This window comes from Falco naumanni, chromosome 7 (genome assembly GCF_017639655.2).
Source record: "Falco naumanni isolate bFalNau1 chromosome 7, bFalNau1.pat, whole genome shotgun sequence".
Classification (NCBI taxonomy): domain Eukaryota; kingdom Metazoa; phylum Chordata; class Aves; order Falconiformes; family Falconidae; genus Falco; species Falco naumanni.
The window spans coordinates 35,516,739-35,537,419 of NC_054060.1; the positions used below are offsets into that span (position 1 = coordinate 35,516,739).

The 20,681-nt window shown below is 37.8% G+C and overlaps 2 protein-coding genes across 5 annotated transcripts; both read left to right on the top strand.

Moving 5' to 3' along the window:
• Positions 1 to 3,140: 3,140 nt before the first annotated feature.
• Positions 3,141 to 7,662, top strand: RD3L (RD3 like). 4 transcript variants are annotated; one of them, XM_040602563.1, is made up of 4 exons: positions 3,141 to 3,424; positions 4,320 to 4,411; positions 5,126 to 5,431; positions 6,316 to 7,662. In XM_040602563.1, the coding sequence occupies exons 3-4, from the start codon at positions 5,133 to 5,135 to the stop codon at positions 6,611 to 6,613; spliced, it is 597 nt and encodes a 198-aa protein (XP_040458497.1). In that variant the 5' UTR covers positions 3,141 to 3,424; positions 4,320 to 4,411; positions 5,126 to 5,132; the 3' UTR covers positions 6,614 to 7,662. The 4 variants fall into 4 exon arrangements, with proteins under 4 accessions (XP_040458497.1, XP_040458494.1, XP_040458495.1 ...); XM_040602560.1 differs by having other exon boundaries at positions 4,323 to 4,411; XM_040602561.1 differs by lacking the exon at positions 3,141 to 3,424 and adding an exon at positions 3,500 to 4,094.
• Positions 7,663 to 13,849: 6,187 nt separating this feature from the next.
• On the top strand, positions 13,850 to 18,589 carry ATP5MJ (ATP synthase membrane subunit j). Its single transcript, XM_040600827.1, has 4 exons — positions 13,850 to 13,983; positions 15,578 to 15,701; positions 17,491 to 17,511; positions 18,393 to 18,589. The coding sequence occupies exons 2-4, from the start codon at positions 15,578 to 15,580 to the stop codon at positions 18,416 to 18,418; spliced, it is 171 nt and encodes a 56-aa protein (XP_040456761.1). The 5' UTR covers positions 13,850 to 13,983; the 3' UTR covers positions 18,419 to 18,589.
• The last annotated feature ends 2,092 nt before the right edge of the window (positions 18,590 to 20,681 follow it).

Consider the following 20,681-nt stretch of genomic DNA (forward strand, 5'->3'; position numbering starts at 1 on the left):
GTCAAAAAAAAAAAAAAAAAAAAGCACGGTATGTTGTCTAGCAGCACACTCAAATCACCACAAGTACTGAATTTGTCATTCTTACAGACAGGCATAGTAGCAGACCCAAGTTTAACTAGACTTTTTTTACTAGAGGACCTGGCTGTCCGTTTAGGAAGTTCCTTTGCATACTGTGATGTTAAGACACATATATTAAGAGTAAAGACTTCTTTCTTGCTGTATGCAGAGCTGACTTGAATTTGCAGCTTTCTTGTCCCAGAATACATTTACAGAACAGCACTGGCTCGCAATAAAACTACACTGGAAAAACAGCTGATCGTTAAGAGAATTTTTATTCTTCTTGAGAATTTCAGATTTTGAAAGAATGGTAAACGTTTCAAGACTATAACTTCTGCATTACAGCAAATTATTTATTACAGTAGCATTGAAATTTCAGTCAGATTGTAAAACTTATTTAACCATACATCATGCAAATATCTACGTTTCCTGTGCTAGAGATTATTTTTTTTTAGAAAAACGAAGTAAAATAAAACAAGCTTTCAAGAGATTACAGAAAGCTTCAGACAGGATAAAATAAATATCTTCTGTCACCTCTTTTTAGCTAAGAAATATTACCAGTCCCATCTTCTGAAGTAGCTGGTAATAAGGTTAATTATGATGATTTTCAAGTAAGAATCCACTTTTCTCTAATGCTACTGCTTATACTAGAGTAAGTTTCCTGTCAACATCCACAAAACCACCTCATTGTTATTCTCCAAGTACTCCTTTAGAGTTATGCTCTGCTGTTGTACCAACAAAGCTAAAATCCAGGTATATCCAGCACGTTCAGAACATGCATCCCATGCTGACTCATTCTGTTTCCCTATGGTAACTTTCAGCTACCTGAATCAGTATGTTGCCTGTTGTAGTCATATGAGTAGTGTACGCAAATATTCTTAATCTGTAGCTGTGCTATGTCTTCAACATGGAGCTGAGGGCTCCTACTTGGTAACATACAAAGCTGTAAGAGTATTGAAAAGGATTCAGAAGTTTTAACCCTGAAGAACTTTAAAAGCTAGCAATACCTCTACTTAAGTATCTTTGCAGCTTTACACCAGCTTTTTGATTCCAGATCATTTTAACCATCAAGTTCTTCCTCACAATTGTGATGTCCAACAGGAAGAGACAAAAGAAGAATTCCTAGAACAGATGAGACATTTTGAGTACCAGACATTCTCAGGTTAAATATTAGAGCCAGGTTAAATATTAGGGCTGGACTGACACACCTTCACACCAAGCCACACATGGCTGAACAAAACCACTTGGAAACTGAGGGTTCGCACTGCAAGTACTGGGTTTAGATGCACCTCTTCAGCATAAAACATAGACAGGCTATAACTGCCACGATGGATGCATCACTGTCTTGGGAAGAACAACATCAGAAAACAAGCCTAAAATATGCTACGGAAAAATGAACGGTTATCTTAAAAGGAAGCATAAGAAATCTTTATACAAAAAGATACCTTTTCTGGTTCACCTACATAAGAGGCGGTATCATCCACTGCAATTCAAACACAGTTACTAAGTTACAGAAACAACACATGCTTTAGGAATTCATTACATTCCTTGACGCAAAAATTAGGGAAAAAAAAGTAAAAGAAAGGTTGAAGGAAAGCTTAGAAAGACTTCAAGGATTCTTCAATTTACTTTTTATATTACACACACAGAGAATTAGAGTTAATTTACAGGAAAAAAATCAATTAGTGAACAACTGCTCTGCTGCAGTAGCAGAGTACATCATGGCTTATTACAAAAGAAAAAAATACTCATAACTGATGTTATAGCCTCACTTTGGTATTATAATGCATTTTAGTCATTAGTATCAGCAAAGAAAAACTCAGAGAAGGGAAACTGAAACTAAAAATATTGTTTCGGTATACTATATTAAGAAAGCAAAAGTGCCAGGACTGAAATTTTTGGAAAATTTGTAAACTGAGTAATGAGTTGAAATGCCAAAGATAAGAGATTCAGCATCTTAAAACCAGGAATTATTTTTAAAAACACAGCATCTCCGACTTATCTAAATTTAAAGACTGAATGAAAGCACAAGATGGCTAGATGAATGTTCAGGAAACTGAAACATTTCCCTCAATTACGAGATTTGAAGAACATTTAAAAAAATAAAAAAAGAGAGAGAAAGGAAGAAACCTAAAGGTAAGTAGAGAAGACCACATAATTTCTACATTTATTGTTGTAATTTTAGGAACTGCCTAAAAATTAAATAGAAGAATCAAAATATAGCATTTCCCCTCTTCCCCCTCCAGTTAAATCCTAAGAATAACTCTAGTTACTAAAGGGAACACACCCACTATCAGCCAAAGCCCTGCCAAAACTTCCATCTTGGCACAACACTGCAGAATCATGAGTACATTTAGGGATACTTGGATGGAACTGTAATTCTTCACAGAGTTTCCACGAACAACCACGGGCTAGCGACTGCATAAAATACTGCTCTAGTTTCAAGTTCCAGTTCCCAATGCCAGCCTCCCATGTGCTGTCATCTCTTCCTAAATAGAGATCTGAAATGCATACAAAAGTAGAAGCCATAGAAATTTTCAGCTTTTATGTTCTACAGTGGAAAGAAGTATAATTCTCACTATCCTGCTTCACAACATTTACTGATGTAATCAAAGATTAGGTAAAAACCCACCAAAGCAGAAAAAAAACTACCACCAAAACACTCTGTTATAGGTTTCTCATATAATTTGCGCACCTTCCAGTATGCATTATCTAATTTGCAAAGACACTACAATGGTTTTATACTGTACAACAGTTTACTTTCAGATTTGATATAGTGGAAAAAAAAGTAATGACATGTTAACTGTGCTGTAAAGGAGGTGGCAAGGAACATTTTATTTTCATCTGAAAATCTGACAGGACAGTTCTGTCATCATAAGCCTAACTCCCTTCCATTTTCATAGTACCACATACAATGTAATGTGAAAACCTTCCAGTTGAAGAGGATTAATACTGACATTTGAATTTTTCCAATGTATAAGTAATATCAGCTTTAATAACAACCATACACGTCATCCTTTATGCTGTATGACACCTAGAACAAATTTACAGAACCCTTGATCTCCCAGCAGTTCAACACATCCAGTGGAGGCAAAAAAAGTAGGAATGAAAAATACTATCAGGAGCAAAGACAGTCATTAGAACAAGAAAGAGCAGAAGAGAGGGCATTTCGTATACTCTGCCTACTGTTTAGATTAATAGGAAGAGACCAGATAACTGGAACGGAAAATGGCTGCTTCAGCGACCTTTAGTGTGCACAATGCCGTCCCTGAAAATTGAATCTTAAAAATGGATATGCTCAAAATACTCATCAAGGAAAGAGGGAGCAGGCAACTGACAGCCAGTTGAGAGAGAAGCAATGTGTATGGTAAGACTTACAATTCTGGGCTTTTTAGATCAGTTTGACCTCAATTTGCATCTCCTTATCATTCTATTACTTTAATTAGATTAATGTGTCTTTCATGGCACACTGTAGGTGTTACAGACTGGCTTCTTTAAACACATTTAAAATGTTAACTGAAAATGCTAACAGCTATGCATAAAAATGAAAAAGTCTACCACGAGACCGATGAAATTCATCTGGAAGAATTTAATATAGCAGCAAAATCCTGAGCAACTGTCAAACAGCTCTTCTGTCAACACTCACTTAATAAAGGCTTTAGATGATCTTTACTAGAGGAAGACTATCCTTAGCTGGTTAGAAGTGAAGGTAGAACAGCTTGATCCCCCTGTAAAGGGAGAAAAGTCTTCCAGTATCTCGATGGCCTGAAAGTTTAGTTTGATAAAAGCAACACAGTTATTTTTAGCACTCTACAGGCATAAAAATACAGCTCTAAACTGTGACCTACAGCTATGCACAGCCAAGCATCACATCATACGACAGCCTTAACTTTAGCTAGAAGCACGTCTGTAGTTGCTTCAGACTATCATTATTCATCTCACTTCCAACAATACCTTTGAATGGATTTAGCAACAAGCATTTGAAACCGTTGCCATCTTTTTTTAAATTGCTGCCATCGGCAAAACTCAATTCAAAGGTAGGCAATCTTAATGGACTTTGTAGAAAGTATTTGAGAGACCATGTTAGGTTAAATGCATTACTACTTCTCTCTGGTACAGAGGATGAAAAAGTACCTTAACAGCAGAAAAACTTAAACTGTCATATTCAGTACAGAAAGTCATTTTTCTAAGCACAGTTTCAGTGAATGAAAAAAAAAAGAAAAAAGAAAAAAAAGGAAAAAACCAACCTTGTTTTCTTCCAGCAGTAGTAACAGCCTGGAAACGGGATATGCTAGAATAAGAGATCTTCAAGCAAACTCACCTGAAACAACATTGTTCACAGACAACTGCAAAGGTAACTTGCGTTATTTTACTCCAATTAGTATGCTTGTGTCTGCACGATTTGTAACAAACTACAATTTAAGAGTCTGTTCCAGCATATTTCTGTTTCCAGGTTATATAAACATGAATTTATTTAAAATAAAAATCAATACAGAAGTTTTAAAAACAAATCACCCAACGTTCCAGCACTTGACTTTAATCACTTTTTAAATGTATAGGTAACTTCAAATTTTGGAGGTTTGGGGGTTTGTTTTGTTGGGTTTTTTTGCTTTGTTGCTGGTGGGTTTTTTTTTTTTTTGGGGGGGGGTTGTTTCTTGCTTGGTTTGGGATTTTTTGTTTGGGGTTTGTTTGTTTTTCATTTGGTGGGATTTTTTTTTAATCATATACAAAAATTTAAATATTTCCAAGATGACAGATATATACTCTGAAATGTTCTAACTGCCATAGTTCCAGAAAACAGACAGAAAACATTATAAAATGCAAGGCTTGTCAGATTTAATTATAGCTTGGCCATCATTATTACAACGGCTTCTACTGTACTACAAAATATTTTAGGATCATTAACAAAGTTTCCATTAAATGTTTGGTTACTAAGAAGGAAGTAATTTTTAAGCTGTGAGTGGGGAGAGGAAAAAATTTTGTTTTTTCTGTCCAGCTGATCATTATTTATACCTATCACCTGGACACAAATAAGAATTTATTTCCCCTTCTCCCCCCCTCCTCACAGCTTAAAAATGCCGCTTTTTGGCTGGATGAAATGGTCAAAAAATGACTCCTACAAACCCACAAGATATCCTGGATCAGAAGTAGTTACAAAAACCCTACTGAGGGAACTGAAATGGCACCTGAAAGAGCGTGAAAGATTAGTGCAAGAGATTGAAAATGAACAGAAAGTCCAGAAGACTGGCACGGATTACAACTGGATGAAGAACTACCAAAACCCTCAAGCCACAATTCCAGCTACTGAGCAACGGCAGCTTGAAGTTCTGTGTTCACAAATTCAGCCTTGCCAAACAGGAACTGTACTCAGCAGGTAATTTTTTCGTATTTCTCTAACTTTGAGTACTCTGTCATAAGTAAGATGTTTCTTCAACCTGATCCAAGCTTGTATTTGGCTCTGATTTTTCTTCCAAAGTAACAACAACCAGCAACTGGAACACTTTTACAGGTGTTTTAGAAATCACCTATTTACTTTAATGTATTGTACTTCAAGGAGATTTCAAATCAGGATTTTCCTGGTCTAATTCAAAACAAGGGAAGTCTCATATGCTTAAACATGTGACCTCTCAATACTTTCATTTTTTTCTTTTTTATCCCCAATATTTATTAAATAGCAACTCAATAACTGAAGATCAAATTAAAGGACTAATGCAACGCACAGTTACATAGAAATCCAGCTTCACTGTCCAAAATACTTGAAAGCTTCTAAAACCAGCAATTCAGTGTAAAAAAAAAATAAATATAAAATTCCATTTTTAAAAAAGAACAAACAAACCAAACACCCCTGTCCCTCCATTTTACAAAGAAAAAATCTTCTATGCCTGTACATGAAATACATTTTCTAGGGACACGCAGAAATGACAGAACAAGCCTATGTGCCTTTTAAGGCCCAGAATATAGCTAAGGGCAAAGTCAGTTTAAATCAAGTTACCCAGATAGGGCAAAAAAAAAAAGAAAAGCATACCCAGTAACAACCGCTTTCAGTCTTTCTAATAGCTGGACCATATCCAATGCATTGTTAGATCTCTCTTCCTCTTGTAATCTTTTGGGGGAGGCGTGTGGGGAAATGTGGCAGCAAGGAATAAATGACACCAGAACGCAGTCATTTCCTTCTCCTTCCCCTCCCCTCAGAAGATGAGGGGAAACAGAAGAGTTTTCAATGCTGATTATTAGATTTCAATTTTTCTTTGTTTCTAGATTTCGTGAAGTTTTGGCAGAAAATGATGTTTTACCCTGGGAAATAGTCTACATATTCAAGCAAGTTTTAAAAGATTTTCTTACCACCACTGAGAGAGAAAACCAGCAAGACCAACTGGCAGACGCGTGGAATACAAATTGCTCTGAACATTTCAGCCTGCGCGGAGGCAGTTCTAACAAATCTGACAAAGATGAAATCCCCACGGTTTCAAGTTATGTGGACAAAAACACACAAAGCATGTTTCCCACCTTCTCTCATAGAATCTGGAATCTACCCTATTACTACCCATCAAGTTAAGTTGGTTTGTGTTTCTTTCAAAAAGCTATGTAGCTGTCTGCATTCCTTTCTTGTGATCACAAACATCGGAATAAGTAGTGTGACATTCTCCCCTTTTTTCCAAGTTCAGAAATTAAAATCCTTGATTATAGCTAGTATGCAGCAAACAAACTTTACATATGAACTCTCCTTCTATCTTATAGTTCCTTAACTATGTTGTCTTGGAAGGCACCTTTTAACCAAAAATTTAGCTGTTTCTGAAAAAAACTCTGGAGCATTTTATTTTTTAGCCATATACAGCTAGATGTATTTAAACAAGAAAAGACTGCTTTCCGTATTTTGAAGTAGCATCAATCCACGAAGTGTTAGGCAAAACGTTCTGTATTTGTCACACAGCTTTTAGACTCTATGGGAACTTTATCGTGTGCAAGATAAATGGTTTAATATAGTATCAGTTATACTAAATATACTGGTAAATACTTTTTTGAGCCAAATACTTATTTCTTAAACTTCAAGAGTTAAAATTCTAAAATGAAAACAATGTCTGAAGTTATAACACACTGCATGTACTGTTTCTGTACTTTTTCCAAACTGTACTCTGCATGTGCTGAAGTACTGTAATGGTAGACAACTAAATGAAAATATCAGATGTTTAATGGCATTTAACAACTAGCTATCCATTCAAGAAATTAATGAATTTATTTTATTTCAAAAAGTTGTACTTCTTCATTTGGCTTACTGGAAGCTATCCTAAAAGCAGGACTCTGCATTAAACTTAAATGTTTTGATCAAACCAGACAGTACTTTTCTAGAATGGCAAAAGAGTCAACACATCTCCAAAGCAAGAGGTGATAATTTTAAATTTAAGTAGAACAAAATTTCATGGTTTTCAGCTGCCATCACCTATTACCATGGGCTCATAATAAAGTTTTACAAGACTGATTGGATACGTAGCAGTTAGTCACAGTAGACAATTAGAGCAGAAAATCGATGAAAACATATGCCAGAACTCAGTTTGCTACATTTCCAATTAAGCTCCCTTCACTGTATGTAATAAATTTTTACATATCTTTTATGTAACCTCTTCATCTCCAGATTTCCTTTTAATCTGTCTGTCACATCGTAAAAAAATGGGCAAGACTTACATGGCTCCGTTTACAAAATGCACTATTTTGCAGACACAGAAGAAAACTGCTTCCTCTGATAATTTTCTTCAAACACACTGAAAATAACATTCAGATTTCCTCAGGCTGGTAACATACAACTGAAAGATACTTCCTCATGCTCCACTGTTGTATCCCACACCCAAGAAAGAATTTACTAATAATGCAACATATACTGGGTGAAACAAATGGGACAATACTTTCAGAAAAGATAAAAACATTATTTACAAAACCAACAACTTTGGAGAGCTTATAATTTAGAGAACATTTCATGCAGAAAAGTAGAATACAATATACACAGAAGGTGAAACAATCAGGCCTGACAAAGCACCAGAGGACTACAGTAATTGGTTCTTAGAGGTTTAGAACAATAAAAAATTGCAGCTTAATACCAGAAGTAACTGGTCCCTCTGCCTTCCATAAACTAAATACACAAAACTTCACACACATGTGCAAACTCATATCTGCACTCAGAACTGGTACTAACTCTGCCCTCCTTCTGTGCAGTTGTTGGTTCATGGATAAATACCCTAAGTATTGATCTCAACTTATCGTGCATCAGTGGGGCAGAGTACCAGATTCTTTTCATGCAGCTCTAAACAATTAAAACATGGATCTCTGCATGAGAGTGGGAATGGTTTGAAAGAAAGGTTTTTCCTTCAGTGATGAAGTTCCCCAAAGAGCTAAACTTCAAGTACCCTTTCCATAGGAAAGTGGGTAACAGGCACTGAGTGTATGGAAGGCATTAGCAAAATTACTATTACATTGAGAATTAACATCCACAATGCTGGTTTCAGAAAGTATTTTTTATCTGGTCAAATGTGCAAAATTCCTGCAGCACCAATTCGTATAAATTAGTTTCTTAAACAGTACTCTTAAAACCCTCACAGCTTTCTATCAGAAAATAGGTAAAAAAAGCCCCAAGAACTTAGCTTCCAAATTTTAGTTTACGGACATTAGTAGGCCAGTAAAAATGCAAGGTCCACTTACTTTTACGATCACTGAAAAGAGGTAGGAGAAAGAAAAAAACCCACAAACAAATCAACAACCAAACCCAAAAAACAACCCAAGATGACCACAGACACAAAGCACCCATTCTTCATAAATGTCTCGTCAATTCCATTTTTAATATAAGAAAATGCTGTCTTCTAAGTCCAGAAACAAGGACCATCAACTACAACATACGCTAAAAGGCAGGAACTGAATAACAGTCTAAATATATATATATATAGGCATCAGAGCCAATTCAACGTTAAATCCCAATGCAATGCTAAGGAAATGCACCAAAAAAAAAGGCTTACCTACTTTTATATGCATTTTTTATTGATGAAACAAACTAGGCTATTGCATCTAGTTCTAGGGTCCACACTTGGGGAAAGAAGGTGGAGAAACTAAACTGGGAACTAGTCAAGGTACAGGAAAAATAAATAACCAAAGACTGAAAAAATGCCATCCTCACTTTGTCCTTTTTTTCAAATACACAAATGAGAGGTAACTTTACAGAATCTGAGCACTTTCATCTGATTAAAGTATTATGTACTTTCACTACTTAAAAAGCAGAGAAAAGGGTAGAAAAAGAAGAGCTGTAAGAGCAAGATCACAAACTAAAGGAGTTAAATGTATTTTAGACAAGTCTGCTAGGTTTACTGCAGCATGCTACTAAGAATCTGTACCTCAGCCTGCCAGGTAATATGAGCTGTTTTCTGGAATTTTCTGGAAATCTAGCTTACACTTAGATTTCAATTATATCATATAGCAATAACATGGCTGTAAGGCCAGTCATCATGTCCCTGCCAAACATGACTATCTGAGAATTCAACTGTTTCTTTAAGAATTTTTTATTTATGGCATACATGATTTGCATGAGTTGATCTGAAACTGAACTGTTCCTTACACTAACCTGACTGATACTTCCGACATAGGTAGGCAGCCGACACAAACCACTCCAGTGACAGAAAGGTGATAGTAATTTCAAAGGGCAGCAATGTCTCCCACTTTCACAGGTGTCAGGTAGAACAAAGAGAGCACAATGTTTTTAGACAGCTAAGCTAGCTATTAAAAAAAAAAAAAAAAAAGGGCAGCTCTGTGAAAGCGACACCTATGAAATGCAAAAAATCAAAGAGAGAACAACCATCTTTTCCACACTTAGGCCTTTTAAGTGTTTAAATGTGCATCACAAGTGTTTTGATAACAAGGAAGGATGTAAGGTTCCAAATTTCTTTTCATTCAGTTAAGCAGAGGAATTCTAGAGGTATATCATTATGTTATTCTAGAGGTAGTTCAGGTAACAAGGAAATTTTAAAATCCTTGGAAAGTGAGTCACCATTAGTAAAGGACTAGAAGATGTTCTAAATCTCTTTTCAAGGAACACATGAGGCTTTTACACTCCATTAGACAGTCTCAGTAACATTTTTGTAAAATAATAGTTATTACACACATTTATGTGCAATAACACACCTCATTACCAATTTGGTATTAATCCAACACATTCTTATATATAATTTTAGACTAAGTAGAAATACAGTCTCTATCAATAATCATATATCCAGCTTGAAATAAATATAAATAAGCATTTGAAGAATTAGAAATTATTTTTATTTTCGCAAGAAACAAGCCAACAGTTTTGAAGGAATTATTAAAATAGACTATTACGTTACATGCAGCCTCTGCAAAAGGAGAGAAGTTATTTTATTCTCCAAACTTTCGTAAGCAGCCAGTGAATAAAGTTTAAGCACCTCCTACCCAAATCTAAACCTTCTCAAGATTCTTCAAGTTTTGCAAAAACTCTCGACATGTAAGCACACTCCCAGAACTGTGAAACAGAAGCGCAGGTGGAAACAAAACACAATTAAGGAAACAGACCTTCTTACAGAGTTTCTTTGTATTTTGTAGCAGCACACACATGCACATATCATCTATGCTTAAAAATTGTCTACAGATGAGAAATCCTGTCCATGCTTATATAAATGGCTATTTAGGATATATATCCCCTCCCTCTATCTTCCTCAGATGAGAAAGAGGAAACCCCAACCTGTAAAAATAACTTCTGTTAACACTGCTGTCAAGCCCAACAATTCTGTTACCTGCTAAGGCTTCTGAGTGGAAAGACATACTTGTCTAATGAAAGATAAAAGATCCACCTTTGCCTTGGCACACTAGGCTTGATGAATCTTGCTAATTTCTCCTGTGTTACTTAATAGATTAATTAGATTACTTGGTGCTCAGATGGATTCAAGATACCACAGAAATGTTACTGGCACTTAAATAAAGACTGAGATGTCCCAGACATCTCGTACATTCTCGGTTTAGGAATTACATTCACAGTAAATAGCTGTAAAAAACCCTATAACGTTATTTCTAGTTACTTCTGGAAAGCTTCAAGTATTTGCATAAAACCCAGTAGCTCTGAGATTCAGAACTTGCTAATGGCAGTACTTTTAATTAAACGATGAGAGGAACAGATATTTTGATGCACCAGTTTTGTCCTTTCCTTGAAGCAAAACCAAACTGATCGCCTGAACAGACTCTGCTGAACTGTCAAGAGTATCTGATGTTAAGATGTTAGACAAAAGGTTCATTCTTTCTCAGAAGCCAGCGCACCCCCTTTTAAGTGAGTTCCTGAAATACATCAGCACTGCTAAACACCATACAGGAAAAAAAACACCTCACTGTAGACTCTACCTCACACTAATTTTGAAAAAAACTTCAGTACATCGAAGTGCATACAAACCACTTTTCTATAGCAATCATGGGCACACTAACCAAACCTGATCTAAATACTGATTACTATGCACTGCTACACCATCTTCTAGTTTAAGCAGCATCCAGGGGAAGTATTTTTACATTTTCAAAATCCAGACACCAGTAAAACCAAATGTACCTGGCTGCTATGCAAATATACATACAGTTCTCCTCCCTGGCTGTAGACTCTGCCATCTGAGAATAAAGCACAATGAAGGAGCAACATGCTAATATACCTCCAACTAGCTTTACTCTGTAACTTAAATTCTTCAGATGGGTCACAAGAGCAATGCACATACACAGTTTAGAAAACACACAGCGGTAGATTCAGGAAAACAACACTTAACTGCTGCTCAGAAAAAACAGAGGTTGCTGTAGGGAAGCAACAGAAAGATTCAGTTTGAAAATAACTGAGAACATCTGCTGTAAACAAAATATGTAATTGCTGGAAAATTGCTAGCTAGAGAGGAACTTTAGAAGAAGGAAAAAAAGAACAGGTAAGTAAACCAGTTTCTCACCAACGTGTAGCATAACTAACAAACTTACCAACAAAGGTACAGGGTAGGTAACACCCACTTCTGCAGTTTATTTCCTGACAAGCTCTGGTATAAATGAGAAGTCCTTAGTTACAAATAACATATAAAACTGCTGGTCAAATAATGTATGCACTGTGAAATAATTTGACATTCAAGAATCAGCCACTGAAAACACAACAAAACCCAGTAGTACTAGTAATGAACTATGAGGGGGAAAAATTATCAGCCCAAATCATCAGTATTGCTCATTGATCTAATAGTTAAATGCATAAAAACATACTCAAATGAGAATATGAATAAGAATATTCCCTAATGAACAAACAAGTTTACTCCTGAATATAATTTTATTTATCACTTACCACTACCAGAAATCCTAAGTTATACACCTGTATCAGAATAAACCAGGTCTTTTCTAATGCTGTTCCACAATTTTTCAACAGCAGCTGCCACAATTGCAAACCAGCACTAATGCACCTTAGAGAAAGCAAATCCAACATGTTGCATATCTAGTAACAAACAAGACAAATATAAGCAGCAATTCAGAAAATAACTGGTGTATGAAACCCACATAGCCACATCTATCCACACCTGGACTACAGTCACAATTACCAAGGGAGAGGGGCTGAAACCCTACAGCTGCATCGCCCCAAGCCCACGCAGAGCTCGGGGGAGCCCAAGTAGGCAGCTCAGACCCTGGGGAAAGGCCCTGCACAGCCAGGGCCACAGGCACGCACGCACACGAGAATGGAGGCCACAGGCGCCTTCACAGGCAACCCTTTACCTCAGGCATGAGGAGCATCTCCTGGCCACCAAGAACAGAGACCAGGCACCCCATACCCACCCCACAGCCATTAACGGCTCCTGTACAGCAAAGGGGGCAGGGGGACAGTGGGGGGGGAACACAGAGAGCGCTAGCCCGTGCCTCCTCACCCAACAACTTGACATCGTTCTGTTCCGCAGCGAGCTGCTGCAGCATGACGCAGATGACAGCGGCATGTAGCGAGGCACGGCACAACACACCGCGCACCCCCGCCGCCGCAGCCCCCCTTTTCCCGCCCGCCGCAGGACGCGGCTCGGCCCCACCCCCGGCACGCGACCCAAGGGCCACGCGCTGCTCTCTGTCGGCGCCCTCGGTGCTCAGAAAGTTCCGGAACGCGGCGGCTCGGCCCCACCCCTGGCACGTGACCCAAGGGCAGAGCGCTGCTCTCTGCCGGCACCGCGGCTCGGCCTGGCTCTGCGCTCCCTGTAGGGCACCGCTCTCCCCGTTCCCGGCCACGGCAGGCAGGGAGCAGTCAGTTGCCTCCTCGTGGCCCGCGGAACAGTGGCTGAGAGCTCCTCTGGAGCCCCGGCCACCCTGTCCCTCCTGTCGCCTGGAGGAAGGGGCCCCCAGGCATGAAGATGCCTCAGCCCTCCTGACCCTCACCCAGTGGGTGCCTCCTGCTTTTCCGGGACAAGCGATTTCCTAAGCAACACGCCAGAAAAAGCCTCACAACAGGCCCTTCCCGGCATTGTCCTTACACGGGACACTCGCTGTGTTGCTTCTCAGGAAATAGAAGCGAGGTGTGGATTGGGCAAAAGCCCGTGGGAAGCGGGGCCCTGGGCCCGGGTGTGGGTTTCTGCAGAGACATGAGCTCTGCGGGAGCCGGTCAAAGCCTTGGGGCGGCTGAGGGGGCGCAGGGGCCTGGCGGGACCTCCGTGTAGAGAGAGGCCGCTCTCCCCGCACACCGGGCCGTGAGGTGCGGCGGCGCGCCCCGCGGGCCGGCCCTCGAAGCCGGGGTGTGGGGGCGCTCTCGTCCTCCGCGGCCGTAGGGGGCGCTGCGCGGCGGCGGCTCTCTCGGCCAGCTCTCGCCGCTCGTTGGCGCGTTCTTTCCCAGCATCCCCCGCGGCGGTAACGGAGGCCGTCCCTGCTCGGTGACCTTCGGAGGCATCCCCCGCGCTCCCGGCGTTAACGGTGAGTTTCGGCCCGAGCGAGGCGGGCGTCGCTTAGGGGCGTCTCGGGGAGATGGTTGTGGTTCGGCCTGGGAAAGGGGGAGGGGCGGCGGCGCTCGAGCTCGGCCGTTACCCGCCCGCTCCCCGTGCGGAGGGGGCCGCGGGTCAGGCCGCGGGCGGGCGCAGGTTCCTGGCGCTGCCGTGGGGTCGTAGCGCGGAGGTTAACGAGGAAGCAAACTCAGCCTTGTTCGTGATATCAGAACGAAGGCCTGAACGACGTCGGGCCCTCCGAGGCCTTGGGGAAAGATCTGCGCGAGGTTTTAGTAGGGCGTTAGTTGGAAATAGCATTTGCTTATGCTCTGTGTTTTGTAGTGGTGGGAAAATCCTTTCCATCCTTTGTATTCAGTCTCCTTGTTTGTCAGTCTGTTCTCATACTCTGTTGTAGTAGAACAACTGCTAGTATGGCACTACTTACCTGAAACTACAAATACTGGGAACTTTAGGGGAGGTGCAGTGGTCTTAATAGTATTGGTGGAAACACAACACTGTTTCAGGAAATCTGTCCACAGTAATAAATTGGATTAAAATGTCTGTCCATGAATAAATAAAGATAATTGTGGGTTTGTCTATAATTATACATAATTACTATGGACATACTTTCATTCTTTAAGAAGCATCTAGATTTTTGCAGTTGTTTTGACGTTGGCTGCCCTTGCATCCTTTTCTCTTTGATGCTTGCCAAAGGATGCTTTGCATTTATTAATGGCAGATCAGTAAGTAAGCATTACCTCATAGAGGTTTAAATTTGCTTTTCTTTCCTGAGACTCTGGTTTATAATATATATAGTCTATAGGTATATATAGCTGGCTTCATTGGCTTGTAATAAGCATAAATAGTGACTTTGTTGAAGTGCTGTATGAAAGACAGTAGAACTTGTAGTATTTCAGCACAGTGTGGTACAAATGTGTACTAACATGTTGCATGAGAGTTAGGGTAAGCTTTATTTTAAAACATCTTGGAGTTTTCTGTTTAACAAAGCTGCACAGAAAAAAAAAAAAGGATAGGCTTCTTCTCTTGGGTCATATTTTGAAAGTAAAATATTCATGATAAATCATTAATTCAGTAGCTTAACATCATTCATTTTGCTATTTTGAGTAGAAATTACCATGTTGGGAGAGACAGCTGTGGAGGAGAAAGGGAAACTTAACTGGTAGTGCAAGGAAGGAGCCACTCTGCCTTGTCTGGAATGAGGCCTTCTTCCTGAGAGAATCTGGAAACATTAAAAACTGTCACTGATGGGGAGAGAGGAGCCTAGATATTGCTACTCTGTAAATGCTCCATTGTGTCATCTTGGAACCCTTTAATCAGCTGTAATTTATTATATTTTACTGTTATAGCCCCTAAATTGTAACCTTAACTCTGAATGTTCATCGCTTTGCTTTGGAATAAGTACTTTTGCGAGTTTGGGATTATTTTTTTTAATCTGTAAACTGCTGCTGATCTGTATCAGGAGTGTGTATATACATAAATATTTATATGTCTATATATACTAAAAATATAGCAGGTAGGAATACAGTTGCAAAATTCACCATGACAAAACTTCTTGTACTTTTCAGATGGTGCAGGCAATGCTTCCAAAGTCATTGAGAGCCATGAAATTGTACTTCACCACTGTGTACCAAGAAATATGGGTTGGTGTAGCATTAACTGCTTATGTCTATTACAAGATTTCATATGGTGGTAAGTTATATATTATAGTCTTCATCGGGTGTTACTTTATAGATATGGTTTATAGATGAGAATATCCTTAACAGTTAGAAATCACTCATTGAAAATATTCAGCAAATAATAAATTAACACTGTTACTTAAGGCCAGGTCTTTGCTATAAAAAATTACAAGTTTTAATACGCTCACTGTAGAAGGTTACACTAACAAAATATTCAAATACCAGTGTAACTGTGCCTACATTATGAAGACAGGTAATGTAGGAATTGTTTTTAAAAACACACATCTAACTTGCAATGTAGCCAGAGACTTCTGTAGATTTGTCACAAAGGGGAATGTAAGACTGTTCTGAACTAGAACTTACTTGGATTAGAAATTTTTTTAGAATCCCTATGGTTTTGAGGTTTTTCTCAAAATATGCAAAAAAATACAGTTTTTAAAAGGTTTTCCCATGTGAACTTGTGAAAATTAAAGCACTTAGTTTATTTTGGGCTGATGCACCTCAAAATGGGGGGTGCATCATTGAACATTAAAGTGTGTGTTACTGCATGACATTGGATCACTTTCTCACAGGAAGAAACAGAAAGTCTAATGTAAAAATAATAAATTTGAGTGGACCACGTCCCCCAAAACAGAAGGGTAGAAGAGATTACAGTGTCTTAAAGGCCCTGTTCTTCAATTTAGACTATGCTGAAAAAGTTGCAAGTCAAATCCTTTATTAGCTGTTATGAACAATGAAATCTTATAACCTGTAGATAAACTTGACAGGGAAGGAAACCCCTCGCTGTGGGAACAGCTGAATGATGTTACCTCAACGTTACTTGAGCTTTGTCCAAATAGCTCGTAGCATGTCCAAAACTGTTGCACTACACTTACAAGCTTAAATAAATATAAGCAGTTGAACAGCCAGAGGAAGAAAAAAGTAGTTTAACTTTTGCTTTAACTTCAAGAATTCAAAATTGACAGACTTAAAAGTTTGTGTTCATGTCATGCTGCTTTTATTTTTATTTATGATTTAGATAATAGATGTGGTGGTGTAGGGTTTTAAGGGCCAAAACCTTGATATGGAGCAACTGTATGCTAAGCATTATTTTAAAGCGAAAATAGCTTTTAATAGTTGTAGCCCTTTCCATAGTTTGGGGAACAGTTTTGCAAATAATACATACATTTATAGAAAAGTATATTTTAGAATAACTTAGATGGGAAGGGATTTCTTGAACTCACCTGGTCCAAAACCACTGCTTTAATTAGTTAGATCAAAGTTAGATCAGGTTGCTCATGGCCTTATTCATAATATTACCAAGCGTGGAGCTTGTACAACCTCTTATTACTGTCTTCCTTCTGAAGAATTTTTTTCCATCTATTTTTGTGTGATCACTGTGAATCAGTATTTTAGTAGAACAATTACAACAGGAATGAAAAATAAGCTATTTTACTTATTTTAAAGCAAACTGTATTCTTTCACTTCAGTTTAACATCAGTATGTTGTGTGTATATAAACCCATATATTATGTAAAAGTATCGTTCTGTGTATGTTTCTTTTGGATTACAGTAGGAATCTTGATGCTACAGTCTCTAAATGCATGGAGTCGTGGTTAACTAAAAACAAATGACTTAAAAAATCAACATAATGTTTACTGACACCATGGAAAAGTACATGTTGCACACTTGTTAAATCTTGTTCAAGCTAAATAAGCAAATCATAAGTAGTATAATTAATAGAAATTTATCTGTAAAAAATAAAAAGGACATATGTTTTTTAGTTGTCATTGTTCAGCTTTTTTTTTGCTTTTTTTTCTCCAGGCAAAAAAGCAGTGGCAGATAGTAAGTATTAAATATCCAGTACCCTGTTGTATATTTTTGAGTGCAGTAAAAACTAGTTCATCGTATTTTTATGTAAGTTTGGGGTTTAAGTTAGAGATTTAGAAAATGTTTTAAAACTACTTCAAAATATGTAGGTTTGGTTGTATTGATGGTTTTATAACCTAGAAACATCTGAATCTGCACAGATACTATCTCTGTCTTTAATTGTCCTTTGCATAGGTGTTAGGAGTAGAATGGAAGTTGTATGCCTTGACTGGGGGGGCATGGGGAGGAATTATTTTAAATAACAACCATTTAATGGAATTACTTAAATTTCAATCTCAGTCTTAAGAGTAGCTGCTATTTTAGCTGTCAAGAAACCGAGAAGTTTAAACTTGTACCTGTGTTTTTATATCTTCTATGAAATAGTATTTAGATACTTATGGACAGTTTTTTCTAACATCACACTGGAATGTAATTTTTCATGAGCTGCTACATCTCACTTAACTTTCTGCACAATGATAGGTAGCCCATTTGCTCCCACTTGAATTTATATATGCAAACATTATTTACATGCTTAAATGTGTAATTAGTGAAAATACTGCCCAGAAGACTTAAGGATAATAGCATAAATAAACTTTGATTTAGGAAAAAAAATACCAAAACTGAGGAAGAATGGATGTTTGCCTATAATAGTGCTTTAAAACTTGCAAAAGAGGATTTTTAGTATTGGCTGAGTTTATGTAAGTAGTTTGAAGGTTTTGTTTTATTTGACAGGGCAGTTGAAATTGCCAATTCCTGTGCTGTGATGTAGATACAGTTGTCTGTTCTAGGTTCTAAACTACATTCCTGAATTGATCTGTTCTACTGTTTGAACAGTCTAAATCATGTCTTTGTTTCAGAGTCCTCTGGTGCTGGCCATCATTAAAGACCTCTTCTCTTCTTGGAGTATGAATTTGGTGGTTCATCATCTTTACTTAAATGAAGCAAGTTACAACCATAGGGAAGTTGATTCTAAAACTGTACCCGATTCATCTGCTGTAATTAGACAAAGCATAAATCCACTGAGAACAAGGAATTAAAGATGTTGGACAAAGTATGCTGGAGTGTATTGCTAACCTAATTTATAGAATAAGCACTTTTTTTCTACAGCTCTTCCAAGTTCCATGTTAAACTTTTCCATTAGTGCTTTGAAAAAGACCGTATTTCTATAACTAAAATTCTTCATAGAATTAGCCAATGTTTCTTAAAGTAGCATAAAGCCTTTTTTCCCCCTAATGATACCATTTTGGCTAAAACTTTTGAAATACTCCATTTGCTTTTAAAATGTCACTTAATAGTATGCCAAGTGTGAGGACTTAATTCTTAGCTTTTTTTCAACTTGTGGTGCAATAATTAAAAGTACAAAAAGTTACTATTAAAACTTCTTTTTTTTTGTACAGAGTTCTTAGTTCTGCAAGGTTTAAAAGCAAAAGCTGTACTTTTATTAAAACACCATGCAAAATGTTTACAGAAATCTTTAAAATTACAGTATTGGTTACTGTCTTTTTTTGTCTTTCATATTCAGTAGAGCTAGGGAATTCTGAAAGGCTCTTCCTTCTGTCACAAACTTTGCAAAGGAGTAACTAAAAACATGCCCTTATTGTGTGAGAAAATTGATATTACATGGGCCCTCATCTGCCATTTTAGCTTATGAAAATCTCAGAATTTAAAGGGAATAATGAAATCACTCACTGTAGCAGCAGTTAATATGAACACAAGCAAACATTTAACTGACTTCAAAGAGTTTTCCTTTTTCCTGAAAATTTAGAAGTAATGTATGTATTACTAGGATGGGTCATCAGTGGTTTTTGAAGATAGCTGTTAAAGTAACTCTATAGCTAGTAGTATATTTTGGAGACTCTAGGAACCTGTATTGTCTTAAGGAAATTATTTTAGAACTGAATTCTGTACCAAGTATATGTAATGTAGAAAACAAAAACTGGACTTCGTGTCATGTTTTGTTTAAATTTAGCCTAATCTGCTTTTGGGGAGATTTAAGAGGCTCAAGTAATTTTCATGACTTAATGCTTACGTACATCTTTTTAACTACTTCACTGAAACATCTTAAATCCTCAAGCGTGATTAAAGTTTTGCTTTTCAATCTTCCTGTCTGTAGTATCTGGCCATCACTTCAGTATTTTTTATCTGAATACTCAGGAGCTTGATAACCTTACCTGCTGATGGTAAACATTCCAAACACTGTGTTGGCTTGAATTTCTTCAAAATGTATACTTCTGCTTAAGCTTGATAGCTATACCTAAGAGTAGAGTAAAATTACCAGTCATAATTTCTTTGAAAGTTGTTTTTTTTTTTTTTTTTTTTAAATGGCAGGTGTAGCATTACTCAGTTTGCTAGGAATAGGTGAGATCTCTCTCTCATGCGTTCTTGACTTTTCTTCCACCTTCCAGTTTTCCTTGGTTTTGCATCTTCACTTGATAGGCTTTAGCTGATTCTTTCATCACTTTCATCATTTCTATATGGGCTTTTTCAGTGTTTCCTCACTGAGAGGAGTGAATGAGAAGTGCAAAGAACTCACTAGTTGTTTCTTTACTTAAAACCAAAAGCATCCAGAAGAAGGGAACAGAGAATAAAAACCAGAAGAAAATGGAGCTTCAAATGAACAGATATTAGGCCAATGGTGATTACAGGGTGGATCAGAGTTGTGGTATAGTTAATAAGTGGTTCGGATTGAAAATTTATGCCAGGTAAAGAGCTATATGTGCATTTGTAATGCAAATTTATGATCGCTAAGTTATAGTTCCTAAGATAATACACATGCTTCAAATGACCTGCTTTAGCAATTTTCAATTACAGAGCTGAGGTAAGCAAGTTAGGGAAACAACATTAATCACTGCATGATTTCTTCACCTTAGCTAGAACCTAGTACGTGGACTGACCTACATCAACATGCTGGCTTAATTGAAAAGCAACAGGAGCTTCTGCTAACCTGCCCTTGGAGCACAGTTAACTGCACTTCTAGGTAAACTTAACCTACTTCAACAACTGATGCTTCTTGATACCCAATTTGCTTGATTTTCTAGTAGGGAAAGAAAGGACATATGGGCAGCAAAGGTTATGAGAACTACTATTTTTACTGAAATAATGCCATCTACAACTGGTTCTTCCATAAGTGCATTTCTGTTGGAAAT